General features: G+C 27.3%; 1 protein-coding gene across 1 annotated transcript; it reads left to right on the top strand.

Moving 5' to 3' along the window:
* The first annotated feature begins 4,573 nt into the window (after positions 1-4,573).
* On the top strand, positions 4,574-7,848 carry LOC112693981 (protein ALP1-like). The gene is made up of 2 exons (XM_025569276.1): positions 4,574-4,881; positions 7,026-7,848. Exons 1-2 carry the CDS (start codon positions 4,574-4,576, stop codon positions 7,846-7,848), a joined length of 1,131 nt encoding a protein of 376 aa, XP_025425061.1.
* The last annotated feature ends 12,114 nt before the right edge of the window (positions 7,849-19,962 follow it).

Raw genomic sequence — 19,962 nt, 5'->3', positions numbered from 1 at the left:
TATTCAATTTTTATGTGATGTACCTAAATACATATATTTATTTTATTTTTACTATTAATATTTAGTTTTATTCATAGCATTATTAATACATTTAAGTATTTCTATCTTCTATGTGATATAAGAAAACAAAGAACGATTCATTTTTTAACAGAACTTACTTTATAATAATAATAAATAAAAAATTATAGCAAATATTATAATATATCAAAATAAAAAATTATATATTTGTAAATTTTAGACTTTAATCAAATAAAATACATCTAAGTATAATAAAAAAAAATATCAGTATAAAATAAACAACATAGTCATCATAATCAGATAAAGTTTCGTCGAGATCTGGATAATATGACTAGTTATTAGTATTATCATCAACAAAATTCTTGTAAAATCATGGTAAACAGTAGGTATTCATCCGTTTTAGTTGAGGGGGGAGCTACGACCCTCCTACCAAAACTTAAAATAACCTGTAGATTACTCCTACTATACCATGCTAATATATTTTAGATTCTGAGCCAAATTGGATTTACTGTAATGTATCTTTTTTGTACGTGACACTATTGTGAGTTATGCTGTATGCGATATGCCATGTACGAATGGAATATTTATGGGGGGACTAAATCTTGGTCCGGGGGAAGGCTGATCCACCCTACTCCCTAGTTGCACCTATGCTGATAATCTAATAAAATCTACTCTATGAACATGAAATCCCAGATTCCAGTATTTATTGAATATGTTATATGTAATTCTTTACAGCCAATTTTTACACTTCATACTTTATTATTAGTATAGACCAGGGGTGGCCAACCTTTTTTTATATTGTGCCAAATAATGTTTACAAAATTGAGAATGTGCCTTAAAAAATACTTATTTATTTACAGTTTACAATGTTTACATAAATATAAATTTTAGATTTTTTTCATAGGTACTATTTTTATTACAGTTTAATTGCAATGTTTTTTTTAATGATAGAATGTTGAATTTGCTTTATGGATATTATCTCTTCATAATTTGGTTTAAGTTTAGTTGAAGATAGAAGCATTAAATTTTTCAAATGAGAATTTGTTAGTTTGGTTCTATACTTATTTTTAATGAAAGTCATCCATGAAAATTTTTTTCACATATATATGTAGAGCCAAATCTGCAAACTAATTTCACCGCTACATTGTATAATTCTGGAAAATCTTCTTCGGGTAGGCATTTCCAAAATTCTATAATCTCAGATGACTCTTTATATTTCCATTTTAAAACTGTTGAACTTTGAAGTTCAATCATTTCCAATTGCATATTGGGATTATATTTTTGGAGATCGTGTGTCGCTATGATAAATGGATTAATAAATAAATTATTTAAATCTTCTTCTTTTTAAATTTACTGAATCTTTCTTGAAAATTATCATATAGTGATGAAATATGATTTTTAAAAATCGTTAATGGAATATCTGTTGGTAGATAAATAGATTTTAACCGTACAAAGTGATCTAAATTTCCCATTCCTAAATTACTTTTGAAAAGTCGAAGTCGAGACATGAAAGAATTTATAGAACCTACATGGGCTGGAAATAAATTTCCTTCACCTTGGAGTTGTTTATTAAGAATATTTAAATGTCCGAGAATATCAGTTAAAAATGCAAGGTTAATTAACCAATTTTTATCTCTCAGTAGTTCACATTCATCAGACAATTCATTATTTTTTTCTAAAAATTCAATAACTTTGTCTTTTAGACTCCAAAATCTTTCTAATGCTTTTCCTTTTGCAAGCCATCTTACTTCACAAAATAATAATAGTTCACCAGACTCGTTAATGGCATAACAATTCTCATATCGGAATAATAATCGGAAAATTCCACTGCGATAATATAATCTAATTTAACAATATTTATTTTTAAAAATTATATATTATTTTATCTGACTCTAGTGTGCCATTCATTAACAACAAATGTGCCACAAATGGCATGCGTGCCGCAGTTTGGCCATCCCTGATCTATAGTATATGTTGTAATCTACTATATTTTTGTTTTTTTTTTTTGTTTAAATTTTAATTATATTTTCTTTTTTCAACCATTGAATTTTTAAATTAATATAAACCAAAATTATTTTGAATTTTTATAGCCCTCGCATCTGTAATTTAATACATAATTGATGAAAAGTAAGAGAAAATGTTTACTAAAATATACCTTATACTTAGAAGAAAGTATAAGGAAGTCAAATTTGAAATTAATAGTGTAACAGTTTTATAATAAAATTATATTAATATAAATCACATTTAAATAATTCTACGATCGTTAAGTATACTGTTTGTATATGTATTTGTATATGTATATGTATGGTAGTGATAGATTCCATATTATCTTTGTACAACTACAATTTAGTAATTTCAGTCAGTTAATCAACACTTAAGTAATTTCAAATCTTACATTTAGTGCCGTTAAAAATATAATTTTGTAATACCAGGTTTTGTACATTTTTTCTACCAAGTTACTTCATCCATTAATCAATGGTTAATATACTAAATTATGATTTTATATGTTAAGTGTTTACATTATCCAACTTTTATGGACTCGTATGTGCACATCATTCAAATAGTGTGCACTTTAGCCATGTTTCGGACTTTAACCGTAACATATTTACTACACACGAATATACTACTATTGTCTATAGTTTAAAAATATACAAGAAACGAAATAATAGGTTCTTTACACTGTAATGATCACATCGGTAAATATGTCCAACCTAAAGCATTTCAGTTCATCTAATTGTATCAACTATCACCACCGCAGTATATAATGATGATTTCCATTTAGAACGTATAACATATTTTTTCTACATTAACAGTGGCGTAAGTATATTACGTAGTATTTACTATTAATAAAGTTATTATAGATGAAATATACTATAGGATATCTACTACACTGTTAACGTATAGTTGAATGTATTATATTGATAGAATAGCTATTGATGACTGAAAGAAAAAATTACTAAACATAATCAATTAATATAAAGAGCAAGACATATTCAATGTCGACAAGACTGGACATCTCTTTCGAGTTCTACCAAATAAAAGTATGACATTTAAAAATGAAACAAGCAGTGGTGGAAAAGTAAGGGCAGAAAGATAATATACATAAGTCTATTAACTAATTAACTATTAGTTAATAGGTCTATGAGATAATAGGGATACAGTAATCCGATCAGCTGATCAAGTGTCGCTTCTCTATTGTTTTGAGTTATAAGTGGACAAGTGTCCTAATAGGAATCCCTTTGCAAAAAAAAACTTGATAAATATACTAGACATATAATCGGCACACTCATAAAAAAAAAGAAGTCTTATTTTTAAGACTATTGCCACAATTTAATTTGTAATTATTATTTTTAACTTATTACCCATAAAGGGTATTTTTATTAATAATTTAAACATAACTTAATTGTCCAATTAGACTTAACAATTTGTCAAGTTTTAGCGCCTCTATTGCATTGGCACTTGAAGCAAATATCTCAATCGCCTCTTGTTCCGGCTCTGTTTGATATATCACCACCAGATAGATTTTATCAAATTTAAAAGCGCAATACAACATTCAATTTGTAATATCGGTTCAATTTATTTTGAGCAGCTATGACAAAACTCACATCACTTCGAAATATAATTGTACTTTTGTTGCGTTTTGTCAGTCAAGCGTCTTCCTGGTCAATGATTAAATTATTTAATTATGAATAAATACCCACAACTTGAATAAAAACTTTTAACTATGAAATTATTTTAAATCCAAACAATTATTTATTTATTAAAAATATTCCAAGTATGGACTTGGTAATTAATCTATGAACATAGATTAATTTATTGAGCAAATTGGCGTGAAGATGCATAAAATGATTGGAATAAAATATATCTGAATTTGATGTTTTGGGATTTCCTTATATACTCCGATCGCGTGTAAACACTTATCAAATTCTAGTACTGTTATCCGTCTACCCATGTCAAACTCCGGATGTGGTCTATAATTTATTTATAATGTCATTATAAGGAATTTTGACTTTGTTGACAAACCAGGATGTAGTCTACAAAAATTAATTAAATGATTAAAATTAAAAAATATTAAATAATTAGTATTCATAAATTAATATTAAAATAAATAAATAAATGTTTAGTCTGGGGTATTTTATATTCGTTAAGTACTTTTTTTTTAACAGTTTCTAATAAAGAATTCTAATAAATCATTGGGTATATACAAAGTTCATAAAATCTTTGGGTTTAAAGTGTTGAGTCCCAGATAATATTTATGATAAAGATAAACAACTAATTGGGTTTGATTATAAAAACAATAACATACGAGTTCGGTCCGAGTGTAAAAACCCTAAGGCTACGGCTACATTGGAATCGTTTCCGATCCGATCCGATCCGACCAACAACCTACCCATCCGATATTTGTGGCTACATCATATCCGATTTTGTACCGACTAAAATCAAATATTATATTTTCATCAGGTCATCTGCTGCAACTTTTATTTTATTTGCGCTTACCTTCTCTTACAGTTAACACGTGTTTTGGTGCTGTTTCAACTTAAAATTTTTAGACAATATGTTTTCAAGTTCCAGCAGTTCAGGCTCAGAAGACGAATGGAATGATTTATTGGATAGTAGTTATAATTTGTACTTAAATAGTCCAAGGTCTTGCTGGGTGCACGATTTATTGACAGATTATAAAAATGGAGAATATTTTCAAACATGTATTAAACTTCGAGAATACCCGGAAAAATTTAAAGAATATTTTCGAATGAACATACATACGTATGATTACATATTGGATAATATTTCAAATGATATAAAAAAATATAGTAATTTTCGTGAGTGTATTCAACCAGATGAAAAACTTGCAATAACAATAAGGTAAGTACAAATTTCAACATTAAAACTCTTAAATTTATTATTTAAATAAAAAAATAACATCTGTTAATTTTTAAAAAACAAATTTTTACTCCTTTTGAAATAACTCAAAACCAAAAAAAAAAAAAAATAATAATAATAACATCTGTTCTTTAAAAAAAAATTAATTATTCTAAAATAATTCAAAATCAAAATTAAAAAAAAAAATAACTTAAAAACTAAAAATTAATTATTTTGAAATTATTGTTTTTGCATTGTGTCCATATCAGTATAATTGATGCTGCTTGTTCTTGAGTCTGATGCCATCCACTCTAAAGAAGCTGGTGAAGGCGATTGATAATACGATGACGAAGAAGTAGAGCAATAATTATTTGAATTGATTTGAGATTGTGAACTTGTATTAATATATTTTTTTAATGTACCGTAAATTTCCATTTTAGCATCTATTTTGTCAACTTTTTAAACATGGGCAAAATACTCATCAAAAAATGATAGTCACCATCAGTTTCGTTATTTTTATTTAAATTTTTCTGAATACGTGTTTCTAAACGAGCTTCAAAAAGTTTTTTTTTCTACCTCCAAAGCTTCTTCTTGAAATGTTTTACGTTTATTTGAAATAGGAGTGATTGGTTTTGGAATATCTAAATTTTCAAGTGTTTCTGGTAGTGATTCAATTTGGTCATCGGAATTTTCACTATCATCATGGTTTTCTATCAACTTTATATTTTTTTGAATATTTTATGAGGTCTTTCTTGGCATCATCACATCTTTTATAAACAACATTCGTTCATAATACGGCCACTTACTCTTATAAGCCTCATCCGTACCTTGACCCGATGATTTTATCGACTTATTGAATTCTCTTCTAAAAATGTCTCTAGTGTTTTCCCATTTCTCTTTTGCCTCGTTATCTGCGCAAAATACAATTTTTTTACGATATTAATAATTTTATTATTTAATAATAATAATATTTTGACTGAATGTTTATATGAGCAAATTCTATACACCATACCGTTTTCAAAATATTTTGACTTATTTTGAGCTGTTTACAGACATTTTCAATTTCCAATCTTTTTAGTTATTTTTCTATAAATATCAATAAAATATTATTTATTGGTTAAAAATTCTTGAAAATTTATTAGAAGGCCTAATATATTGTTTTAAAGGTAAATGAAAAATATTAAAAATCTGTAGTCACAATTTTTTTTCTAAGCCTTGAAAGTTAAAATGTTGACAAAATACGTAAGAATGACGAAAATTTTCAAATTATTTAGTTAGAAATTCATAAAAATTTTTCTTTTTAAATCAAAGATTTTAAAATGTAAAACAAGATTTAACATAAGTTTTTCTACTTTTATCAAAAATTAAATATTTATAAGCAAGTAAAAATAAATTTTTATGAGCGTTTTAAATTCATAATTTTAGAACATTAGATATTTACTCGATTTCTCATTTAGCGTTTTTCTTATTTGGTTGTAATTTAAAAATGAATAATTTTAGATGCATAAAAATTTCATTAAATGTTTATATTCTTATTTCCTATACACCATAATAATTTTGAAAATATTTTGATTTGTTTTGAGCTGTTTACAGACATTTTCAGTTTTCAATTTTTTTAGTTTTTTTTTTTATAATTGTCAATTAAATTTTATTTGGTGGGCCAAAAAATCTGAAAATTTAATACAAGGTTTCTTATATATTGTTACAAAATCAAATGAAAAATTTTAAAAATACATAGGCACGATTTTTTTTATAAGCATTTAAAGTTCGAATTTTGACATTTGTGAAAATCTCGAAAATTATCAATCAATATTATTGTAATAATAAAAAAGGTGGGCAAGTGGGTGTCATAAAAGTATATAAATAGAAATTGTGACTTACAATTTTTTTTTTTTTTTTAACCGAACTAAGTACAACTTAATAAAGAAAATCTAAAATTTAAATTATCTATAAATAGCTCAAAAAAAGTATAAGTATTTTGAAAATTTAAGCATGTACATGACATTTGGAAAACTACTGGGACTTTTGACTTCTGTCTTCTGACCCTCAAACTAGGTACGATTATTTAGTATAAAATATGTATTATAATAATATTATATGTAATATGTATTATTATTATTATTATATAATTATAATACTTATTTCAGATATTTGTCAACTGGTATGTCATTTCGAGCTTTAGAATTTTTATTTAAGCGACATCATTACACCATTGGTAAAATCGTTGAAGATGTTTGTGTTGCAATATGGAATCAACTTTTTACCAAACATATGCCGATTCCCAATAAAGAAAACTATTTAAAAATATCATCAACATTTGAAGTACTATGGAATTTTCCGCATGTTGTTGGTTGTTTGGATGGAAAACATCTACGGGTAAAGTGTCCAGAAAAGTCTGGCAGTATGTTTTTCAATTACAAAGGTTATTATTCAATTGTATTACAAGGAGTTGCAGATGCGAATTACAAATTCATATTTGTAGATGTAGGAGCCTACGGTAAGCAGAGTGATAGTGGTACGTTTTTAGCCTCAGATTTATATGACATACTGGATAAGTACAAAAATTCATTACCTCGTCCTACAAAAATCAAAGATACCGAAATTGATATGCCATATGTAATGCTTGCTGATGACGCCTACCCTTTAAAAGAATATATTTTGAAGCCATATTTAAAGCGACAATTGACACATGAAGAAATGATATTTAATTATAGACTTTCACGTTGTAGACGTTGTATCGAATGTGCGTTTGGAATAATGTGTACCAAGTGGAGACTATTATACAAACCTATCGAAACTAAAATTGAAAAAGCAGAAAACATTGCCAAAGCCATAACTTTACTGCATAACATTATAATAGATTTAGATGGAAGCCCTAACGCGATGGCAATAGAAGAAGCAATGGAAAGTTTCGAATTTCAAAAAAAAAAAAAATCAAGAAATTACAAATATTTCACGAAAAAGTCTTAATAGGTATTCAAATGATGCAAAACAACTTAGAGATACATTGAAATCATATTTTAACAGTCCAATTGGAAAAATTTCATTTCAAGAAATTTGTTGTTATGGAAAAAAAAGTAATTAAATAATAAGTTTAGTCATGGTCCATGATATATTTTACACTGTAAAATATTATATAATATTATATAAATAATAATAATAATGTAATATAATAATAATAATAATAATATATACTATTTTTATACTACTATAATACTACTTTCATATGTACTATCTAATATCTATTATTAATTTGTATTCCTTTTATATACAGGTATGATGAAAAAAATAATTAAGTTTCAAATGTTTCAATATAATAAATATGTTAATATTATATAAAATAATATTTGACTTACCTCTCAATATTTCATTGACCTCTTTCCATTCTTTCTGTTTTAAGTTTGACAAATCACAAATGTCAGGCACGACAAGACAACAAGTACACATGTGGGTACATGTCGTGACCTGTGCACACTCACACACAATAAAAACAATAAATATGTTTGTAATCAATTTTAGGTTTGGTATTTTGATTACAATTTTAATCAAAAAAAACTTTATTTTGTCCGATTCGTCGGATGAAAAACAAATCAATTTGTTTTAAAACCGACGTATCCGACTAGTCGGTACGTCGGAAACGGTCGGAACGGATAAATATAGCCACTACCGAAATTATACATAGTTTGGTTTTCTTCCGACTAGTCGCATTATCGGATCGGATCGGAAACGATTCCAATGTAGCCGTAGCCTAAGATATCTACCTGAAAAACACTGGGACCTAACTAGACTAAATAAGTGTCTTCGGGACCTGACTAATAAACGCCGGAATATAGTACCTTATAAATATAATAATACTCCAGGCTAAGCATTTATTTATTTATACATATAAGCTGTTTATTTATGTATATATTAATCATTATTGTGTGCCCATCCTTTGATTATTAATATTCTTTACTATATATGAATATATTTTATCTATATGGTGTTATTTTTTATGTAGTCAACACCTACTCATTATTGTGTTCCCATCCGTTGATTATTATTAATCGTCTATGGATATCTCGAGTCTACTCGTGTACATTATCCGTAACATATACTCGTATGAGCATTTTACGAAATAACCTTTAAAACATGCCTGTAATACATCAATATACATGGCGATTCAAAAGTCTTCATCTGATTTCAAGTGTATATTTATTTTAAAAATAAAGACATTAGGGTGGAATGAAGTCAAAAATATTCATAAAATAATCAAGTTTTATTTAGTTTAGTTACAACTTACAAATTTTCAATATAACCCCTATAAGCCGCCCGACATGTCATCTGTGCGATGTTCAAATTCCTCCCAAACTTTGCTGATCATATCTTGTGTCACGACATTAACAGCATCTTTAATCCTGGTTTTGAGCTCTTCCAAGTCTGTAGGTAATGGTGGTAACTAAAATGTATTTTTTATGTAGCCCCACAAAAAGAAATCACACACTGTGAGGTCTGGGGAACGTGGTGGCCAGGGATGAATCATCAAATCATGGTCTCCTTTACACCCAATCCACTGTTAAGGGAATTGGCCGTTCAGATACCGGAAAATTACTAACTTCCAGTGCGAGTAACTAAAAATAAACTTGACTATCTTATCTTTCCATTGGTACATAGGTGGTTAATCTGCAATCAGTGATTGCTGAGCTATATCAGTTCGTAATCGAATGAAGACTTTTGAATTGCCCTGTATATTAGATATATAAAATATATTAAAAGTGCATACTTTTTTACTAATTAATATCCATTGAAACTACTCCAAAATTATATCAGTACCAATCACAAGTGGATAGAAGGGAGATAATTTAATATATTAATTCATATATATTGTAAACAATATAGCTATTAAAAAATTAAAATGTGAACGACAAGGTCAGTACTATCTTCCTTTTCCAAGAGAAGACATGAATGAAAACTCTCCTAATGTATAGTATAAATACTAATAATTATTTTATTATTAATTATTATTCAACTTTAGAAATAAATTCAAATTTTAAATATTCATACAGATATACTAAGCGAATAATGATAATCTGTTGAACAATAAGACGTAATTTAAACTTTTATTCTAAGTTTTACTGTATTTACCTTCAAATACCAATCAAACATTTATTAGCGTTTCGTTTACAATATCCAAACTTTTCATTTTCTTATCCATTATAGTAAAATCTGTCAACACGTTTAGTGTTTAAATAGTCTCTAGTTTTAATGTACTCGAAACTGACCCTTCAGTCCCTCTTGTTTTTAATTATTTGTACTTGAAACGCTAAAATCCATTAAGTTATGGAACGTTTCCTAAACTTAATTTCTTGATCCAAATGTAATTACCAACAACCCCCTAGGGATGTAAACCACAGAATATAACGTGACATCACCATGACGAGCTTTAATATCTATAATATGTGAAAATCACCATCGCTCAGACAAGGTGTAAAACATCATATTATATTAAACTATTATAATTTATATTATAAATATTATTATAATAAAGTATTATCTAGCTCATTATATATTATTCTAATTTACAGTAGCATCTGCATCAATAGCATTTCTTGTATAAATAATTTTATAATAACATTTTGGGTACAATAAATATACGAGGTGATTAATTTTTCGAATTATAATTTAAAATGTGAATAACGTTTTATCATCATACATGCTATATACCTACATATATACATACATATGTTTCGACATAATAATATTTCAATTATACGTTTAATATAATAATACTACAACTAAAATAATAATGATTTAATAAGCATATATTACTATACTACTATCAAAAGCCGTATCTGAAGGGGGTCCAAGGTTTTTGGATCCCCCTCCCCCCATGAAATTTCTTCAATATTTTACGAATGTTTAAAATAATTATTTATTTTTAATACCAACATAAATATTTTCAGTCAAAAATGACTTACGCTCCAATTAATCATTGACTGTTTTTAATTTTATATCATAATATCATATGAAAATATGATATTAATTTTAATAAAAGAAGATAAATCTTTTTCTGTCTTCTTTTTAACTAAATATCAAAAGTCAAAATCTAAATTTAATAAAATTACAATATACAGTGAAACCTCCCAACGGACACCTCTAAATAGCGGATGTTTTTATGGGAACGGGGATATTTTCACTACTTTCATATAGGACAACAAAATATAGGAAAAAAAATATAATATAATTTATAATGTATACAAATATCATTATTACAAATATTGTATGTATAAATATAAATAATGAATGATGTACATGTGTAATTGTTAATTTCTTCAAGTTATCTTCAAGAATTTACCCCTCCCCCCTCTGAATAGCGGACATCTCTAAATAACGGACAAAATTATGGCTACCAAGAGTGTCCGGTATTTAGAGGTTTCACTGTACATGATTTGGACCCCTCCCGAAAAAAATTTCTAGATACGGCCTTGCTACTATCAGTTCCTACATAAAATACCAACAAAAATTGTATTAACAATTTAATTAATTGTAGTTACAGGTGGCTGCCACGATATACTGCTCTCTTCGCAGTAGAGTCACAGACCGTGGCAACTCAAGTACAGTCGCGAACCGCTGCCATGCATTAGAAACCAGCCTATTGCCATTACATCTAAACATTGTTGATGCAAAATTCACGAAGATCGGCCACCACGAACAGTCTTGAAAACCATACCTTAATTAAAAGCACATCTTAAACGAAAGTGAGTAATACTATCAATTGTTTATAGTAAATAATAATATATACTGTCCACGAGCCGGGATTAAAACTTTAGGGTACTCAGGCTACATACTAGTAACATCCCAAAAATATCAACGAAAAAGGTCTATTCCGAATTGCTGCCCGAATTTTGCAATTTTGGGTACAGACGAGTTGTAGTCCGGGTTTTCTAACTCTAGATAATTTTATCTTGACTGATAAAACATTTTGTGAGGCTTTTCATTCGAAATTCAACGCTTTGTTCTACAGTGCTTATCCTAATATTTTTGATACCTATATAAAATTAAGAAGCACTCACTTTAATACTCACAGAGCAAATATAATTGAAAAAGAAACATTTATTAGAAATGCTATGAAACGGTTAGAAGAAAATCAAATTGACAAATTTTAATTTATACATCATACATGTTTTTACCAGTGCCATAATATCTAAGAATTTTACTAAATTATACTAACATTTTTAACTTCAATAAATATTATATACATTTTTAACAGTGCTGACATTTTTTAATAAAAACAAAACATTTTAATATCAGATTTTAATGTCAAAAAAACTTTTAAACCTTAAAAAATATATATATATTTTTACCAATGCCAAAATGTTTAAATAAAAATAAAACATCGTTTTTAACCTATCTGCAGTATCTAATAAATGTGAAGGAAAATGAAATTTTTTAAATTTAAATTTACATATTTAAATTAATTTAATTTCAAATTTCGGGTCGCTATTCGTATATAACCCAAAAAAAAAAAACTCGGCCGCAATTCGTATGCACCAAAAAAAAAAACTCCAGCCGCAATTCGGAAGAAATTTTTACCGCGGGATGCAACAAGTAGCCACCCGGTACCCAAGGGCAAAAACAGACAACTGTTGTGTACTACGTACAACTCCTACCAATGAAAATAATTCTTTATTATTATAATAATATATAATAAAACAAATCCACCTGCGGAAAGAGATTAAAATACTTCCACGGTTCCTCAACCGGTCATAAGAGGTGACTAAATGAGGTTGCATCAGGTTGACAACCATTGTAAAATGTTGTCAAAGAGTGGGTAGCCGACTTCAACTACTTGGAAGAAAGGCGAAGAAGATATGATAAAATAAATATAAACCGTTTTAATTAAGTATAAAAAAATAACAAAAAATTATCATTTTTTATTATAATATATATACTGAATATAAAATTAAGTATTTTATGTAAAAGTCCTTTTTTTTATTTTTGTGTAGCAAATGTTTCTAAGGTTTTATTTTTAATACACTGGTAACAAAATATTTCCCTATTCCCCGACAAAAACTTGGCCATGTGCCCCACTTAACATGCTCATGATGTTAAATATGGTAGACAGGTGATTAGTCCGTTAATTCGAATAAGAAAAAAATAAAAATATTCTTGTGGATACTATAAAAAGTATAAATTATCACTCAATGTAATTTTAAGGTCGAAATACTATGGATCCTTTACAAACGTAGGCCTTGAAAACATGGTCCCCTACCCCTCCTCTTAATTCGGGTTTAGTTATCCACTCCCTAGAATTAAAAGGATTTTTATTTTTACTTACAAAAAATACGAGTACAGTTTTACAAAAATAAATCGCACGGAATATTACATGTCAGAAATATTTTTCGCTCTAACAAATATATTATTATTCCATATTTGCACGTCTATGGTATATTACGTTCCAACTATTAATATTCAACGTTCAAACCAAAATAATAAATAAGAACACGACACTTCAATTTGCGAGAAATCGTCTTCTTGGGAGCTGTATAAATATACAGTATATACGGACGCATACAGCAAGTAAGTTGGTAGGTAGATATAGTATGTGTATAGCGAGTGCAACCAAATCTCTTGAGGCACATGGATATCTTCGAGTAGCTATATCATATGGATATACAGTATATACTAGCGCACATACATATAAATGTGTGAGTGTCTATATATACAGCTATGTGTCCGGTCTTACACTTAACTATAGTAGCATCTAAATAATAACATATAAATAGCCAACTTTTCACCAAGAGAACACGACGCAACCTGCAGCAGGTCTGTAAAATGAATAATAATATGTATATAGCAACACGTTTCCGTATCATACATTTTGATTGTTCACGTCCGAAAAACATTACAGTGAGTTTTAAGTGTACGTGCCCGCGTACACACACATACACACTCACAAGTACTGACCACGCAACGGTCCATCTGCATAACCACACACCTTAAGCCACTGTTATATACATCACACTAATACACAAAAACTTCGGGATTCTATATATAATAAAGTATATATATTTAGTACATATTTAGAATGCCATAAGGATAGGAAAATCGTATACCCGTTCACCACCACCTGACTATAACACGTACATGTTAACATCAAACGTGCACTGACTTTTTTCACGGACCATCCAAATACAGAATATTTAGAAATATATCATGTATACGATTGATGTGAAAAAATACCCAAACTCTAACTTTATTTACACCAGTTAGAGCCACCACACTGTTGTTTTATACGCCAAAGCTCTTGAATTTGGGAGTGGTGAAACATTATTTTTTTGAACGCTAAAAACAAGCACCTCCACTGTTATCTATATTAATTGACAAAAGTAGTAAACAATTTTATATTTTAACTAGGGCTTGCATTTGAAAAAAAAATTTTGTTTTACGTTATTTACAATCAAAACGTTATACAAATTTTGAGTTTATCGTTATTCAAAATTTAAACGTTATTCAACTTTTGTGTTTATCGTTATTCAGAATTAAAACGTTATACAATTTTTGCGTTTATCGTTATTTAAAATTCAAAAGTATTTAGATACCTGTTTTAAAAGTATACAGGCCGCAATTTAAAAGTGACTGATTTTTTTTTTGGGGACATAATTTCCCTATTCTGAGTTTTAAGTAGGTATTGTATAATTTTATTTATTTAATTAAATGGGTTAGATAACCCAATTACATACTATTTACAAAATATAGAGTACAGTGATAGGGATTAAATTACAATACATAGGTAGTTTGTAAAGAAATGGAAACAAAATAAATGATGAAACAGTAAGATAATAATTAATCTTAAGAGTAATAAATAATAATGTATTATTAAATTTAATAAATTGTCTAGGCTCCAAGGACTTTATAATAAAATAATAAATATAAAAAAAAAATCATGATTATTATTTTGAAATTTTGAATTTCAACTATGAATTAACTTTTAATATTATAATTATAATTATTATTATTAGTACAATAATTATTATAGTATTATAATTATAACAATTTAATATATAGAAAACGTATGCACGTTAAAACTATAAGTATATTAGTATAAAATATAAATATTAAACATTTGACAACAATTAGACAAAAACTGATGAGTGACGAATGAACAAATCTGAGCAAATTGAACACCGAACACAATAGTTGAATAACTTGAATGGCATAAATTTCGACCGTAGTACAGTACAATATTATCAGAGTATCACTATTATTAGCTATTGGTAATTAAATTATTCTATTAATATCTTCTTATTAAATTTTAAAATAATATCTAATACGGGATCTCCCGGATAGGCCGGATACGGAATAAAATTAATTCTTGGATTGAATAAATAATTGAATACTACTAAGTATAATTATAATACTAAGTATTATTAAATAATTGGAAATTAATTATTTTGTTTAATGGAATACAATGTATACCGTTTTGCGTTATGTTTTGTTTAATAATATATATTTTGTTAAACGTTACGTTTTGTTTTGTGTTATTTATTTATTTATGTTTATCGTTTTCCGTTATAATTACGTTTAAAATTTCAATCGTTTTTTATCAAATATAACGTTATACTCATAACGTTATTATAACGTTTGCAAGCCATAATTTTAACCAAAAAAATTAACTATTATGATCTAAAATAAAACTACTCTCCATAAAATATATTGATACGAATGTCAACAATCTGAATTATACATTCAACATATTTTTAAAATATTGTATGAAATAAAATGCAAATTTATTTTAAAAGCTTTATGATTATTGAGGGATCGATGATGATTTTAGGGGCATTTACTGAATCATCCCACGGTATGATAAGACAATTAACGGTTACCATCTATTTTTATTTACCAAATGCTAATTTTAATTTTGTTTATATACTTTGTTAATTAATATTAATAACAATAATTATTATTAATATTTACATGGTTTTAAAAGCGATTAAAGTTTTCTTAAATGACAAAGCAAATAGATGCTTAAAACAAATATTAAATACATTTCTGACTTCTTACGTTTTCTCTACGTTAAGATTTGGATCTTATTCTAAAAACATTTATACTTTCTCATTATTTTCAGCTCATTTCGAAAGATCTACTATACTAAAACTGAAAACCACATTTTAACGATAATTATTAATTAATATATATTTTAATGTGATGAGGGAATTAAGAAGTACAGAGATCAAAACGGCTACACGCGAATTGTGTTCCGAAAAAAAAAAATTGATAAGTGGATACACAATTTTCGTTCATCTTAATCTAAACGACTACATGAATTGCGTCCGGTTTTATTTAAATGACTAGACAAAATTATTTTTTGGCCTCCCATTTTTTAAATCAGATGAAGTATAGTAGTTCTACTGACGATATTGTAGAAGATGAAAAATTACAGCAATTTTCCAATTATATATTAAATACATACATAAAGCCTGATTGTGACCACCCACTTTCTGTGTGGGCATTTATTCATGTTCTATAATTCAAACTACAAATAATTGTGAAGCCTTCCACTACGAGTTTAATAGTATGTTTTACTCAGCACACCTGAATATATTCCAATTTATAGGTGTTTTAAAAAATGTACATAAAAAAACTTATATTAAACAACGAAGTATTCATATAACTAAAAGTAGACGGATGATGGTATGTGAAAAAGAAGATTTTTTAAAGGAAAATATGGTGAAATATCAAAATGACCAATTACTCCATCTTGATTATAATTAAGTTTTTACCAGTTTTTTTTAATTTTATATTAATAACTTTTTTTATTACTATCTTTTTTAATTATTATATTATATTCAGGGCTTGGAAGTACTAGAAAATGCATATTTTTCTTGGTTAATCCTAGAAAGTCCAAAGCAAAATACAAATATGTTTCAAACTATTTGGATATTATACACAAAATTTAATTTTGCTATTTTTTGCATATTTATTGCTATTTTGCTAATTTAGGGTTTATAGTGCTATTTCTGAGTATATTTTCACATAATACAGGAAATAATCACATTTTGCTAATAATAATGATTTAATTAGTTATAGTTTTAAAAATATTTGAATTATTGGAAATAAATAGACATGATCAATTATTATTTTAGTTTTTCATCGACAATTTGATGTATTAATAGTTAGTGACTAAATACAATCATTTAATTATAAGTAAACTTTTACAAATATATTTAATTAATTTGACATTTTTGTTAAGTTTATAATTCAATCAGTCCAAACGTCTACATATCCAAATATTTGAAAAATTACATTTAATTTTTTTTTCTAATAAATTTATAATTTTTTCAACATAAACGCATATTTTTTATTTTTTTTTTTTTTTTGCTATTTGTAGCGCACATTTTAGAGTTTTTAAGTGCATATTTAAGAGCTTAAAAATAAAATTTTTAGTGCTACAACTTCCGAGCCCTGATTATATTCCTATAATTTAAACCTACACATTTTCATTTTACTTATTTTTAATTGTAAACAACGATAAAAATCAATATTTTTATCCTATCAACTGTTCCAAGTCTGTATGAAATCGGAAGGAAATAATGTTTTTACGTTGAGACGCAGTTTGTATCGTCATTAAACGTTATCGGGACGCAATTCGTGTAGTCATTAAATATGGTTAGGATGCAATTCATGTGGAAAAGGGATTTCGGGACGCAATTCATGTGCAGCGCTCAAAAATGTCTGAAAAAATAATTTAATGTTATCAGGTGATCTCCCTACCAGATAAAACAACTGTACTAATTATACAAAAAAGATCCATAACAAACAACATATACAGACTTTCAGAAATGCGATTCAAAAACAAATCAACAACAATTATTTATTGTTAAAATGCATTACTTATAGCTTATACTATTAAGCTGTATCTTGAAAGATTTTTTAAAAATTATAATATTCAATTCACCTCACAGTTAATTTTTATTTGGGTCGGTTGTATAATAAATAATTTCGCAAAGAAGTAATTAAGTTAACAGACCTTTTTGTATCTTTCTTAGAAATAAAATTGTCAAGACTCAGCCTTAATACGAAGGAGATTAACTGACGGTCTTTGATCATCAAATAATTTGAATTTATTTTAAATAAATAATTTTTTTTTTTGGGGGGGGGGGGGGGGGGGTGGTAACGGCCTTTAAGACCAGCCCTCCAAGTATATACTTCTCCATCTATTTCTATCCTTCACTTCTTCCCTTCATTGCAAACTATCTTCTATTCTTCTTACATCTTTAATAACACAGTCCTCCCATCTTAAGCGTGGTCTACCTAAGGGTCGTTTTCCTGCTGGGTTGTTTTCGATTACGGATCTTATTATTGATCCCTGTTTCTTCCATGCATGTCCTGCCCATCTCATTCTTCTAACTGAAATTTCTTTTGTGATGTAAGGGCGTTAAAAAAGGTTCTGGAGTTCTTGGTTATGTCGTTTCCTCCATTATCCGGTTTGATCATCCTTGCATGGTTAGGTTAGGTTATGGTTAAATTATGAGAATTTTTTTTCTTTTAAAAAAACTTAAGCCACACTATTGACCTCGGGTAACCATTTATGGACTCTCAAGGGATCCATGGACCACCGTTTAAGAATTCCTGCTCAATGGCTCTACAAGTTTCTTAGATGTAAAAAATAATTGAAAACGATTAAAGAGTCCCCTAATAGAAATGTTCTGGCTACGTGCCTGATTATACATATGATTTATGATTTGTAAGCTGACTAAAACTCAAACTCGCTAGTATTTTAAGATAAAGATACATAGCGCTTTGAGTATAAGATTCAATGTAATTATTTACAATGTAGAAATTAAAAATCGTTTCACAGTGCACCTGCTCGTATTTTTATTGCATAAATAAAAATTATAAAATACAACGAATCAGATTAAACTCTAGGTGCAAATAAATAATTTAATCTTTTAATCCTAACGGTTATTTAAAAATGTTATACTCAAACAAATCTAAAATAAAAAAAAACAGTTTATATCAGATTAGTATAGGAGAATGAATCAAATATTTATTGTTCATTGACCCGTTACATTTACTGATTATATATTAATGCATAAAAGTGTTTATTATAATAAACACAACTATAATACACCAAAAGCCATAATCATTATCAAACCATATAAATCACGAGATATAAATACCTAAACGATGTAGGCACGGATCTAGAACTCAAATTGGGAGGGTCATTTTTTTGAAAGTATAAAAAGATAATACACAATTACAAAATAATAAAATTAAATTATTAATTCAAATTAGAACGTTATGAATATATGAAATTGTTAAATTTTAAAATTAAATAACAAAGTTTAATCTTCTTTGTTTTATTTTTCCAAATTTAGAAATAATATTATTATCATTTATGTGTATATTCTTGTGAATATTGAACAAAGCTTTCCTTTCCCATGTTTAAACGAAGCCATGAAACCTTAAGCCTTAAAACGCCTGAGAGTAGAGAATGATCGCATGTATAGTATTTTTTATCAAGTTATTAGATACTAAATTAGCAATTAGTGGTGCCATAGCAAGTATATGATATAATATTATATAAACATACGGGTAACGGATTGAGAGTGACCGAATTGGTTACCGTTTGAAAAAGGTATTTTATTAGGTGTAGCCGAATTGGTTCCCGTTTGTGTATAATTTAGGCAAGCCAGTGCATTGAGAACAAAAAACAAAATTTTATAAGCTTTATGTATAACATATAGATACAATTATTGTATCGATAAGATAGAGTATAGAAATATAATAGATATAATATAGATTACTAGATACTAGCAAATTACTAGCAAACAGGAAAGAAATAACAAATACTTGGAAAATTGTAAGACTAAGTATAGTATTAATGAGAATATTATTAATACTATGCTTATTAATATATTAATGAGAATATTAATGAGAAGATTACGAGAATTGAATATTTAAAGAAAGTTAGCTTCAAATTTGCAAATCAGTGGTTTTAAAATGTATTTATTATATTTTATTATTTGTATTTCGTACACCTAAGTGATGACTAGTTGACTTCCAAATTAACGATTTAAAATTTTATATTTTTATCACTTT

Source organism: Sipha flava, unplaced genomic scaffold, assembly GCF_003268045.1.
Source record: "Sipha flava isolate LNK unplaced genomic scaffold, YSA_version1 121_pilon_pilon, whole genome shotgun sequence".
Classification (NCBI taxonomy): Eukaryota; Metazoa; Arthropoda; class Insecta; order Hemiptera; family Aphididae; genus Sipha; species Sipha flava.
The sequence above is the reverse complement of the archived record's forward strand: the minus strand, read 5'-3'. Positions and strand labels throughout refer to the sequence as shown.

What these genes read in the sequence shown, in the direction of transcription:
- LOC112693981 (XM_025569276.1), top strand. Translation starts at nt 4,574, where the DNA reads ATGTTTTCAAGTTCCAGCAGTTCAGGCTCAGAAGACGAATGGAATGAT. An exon ending in AAACTTGCAATAACAATAAG is followed by an intron (nt 4,882 to 7,025) that starts GTAAGTACAAAT and finishes TACTTATTTCAG; the next exon opens with ATATTTGTCAACTGGTATGT.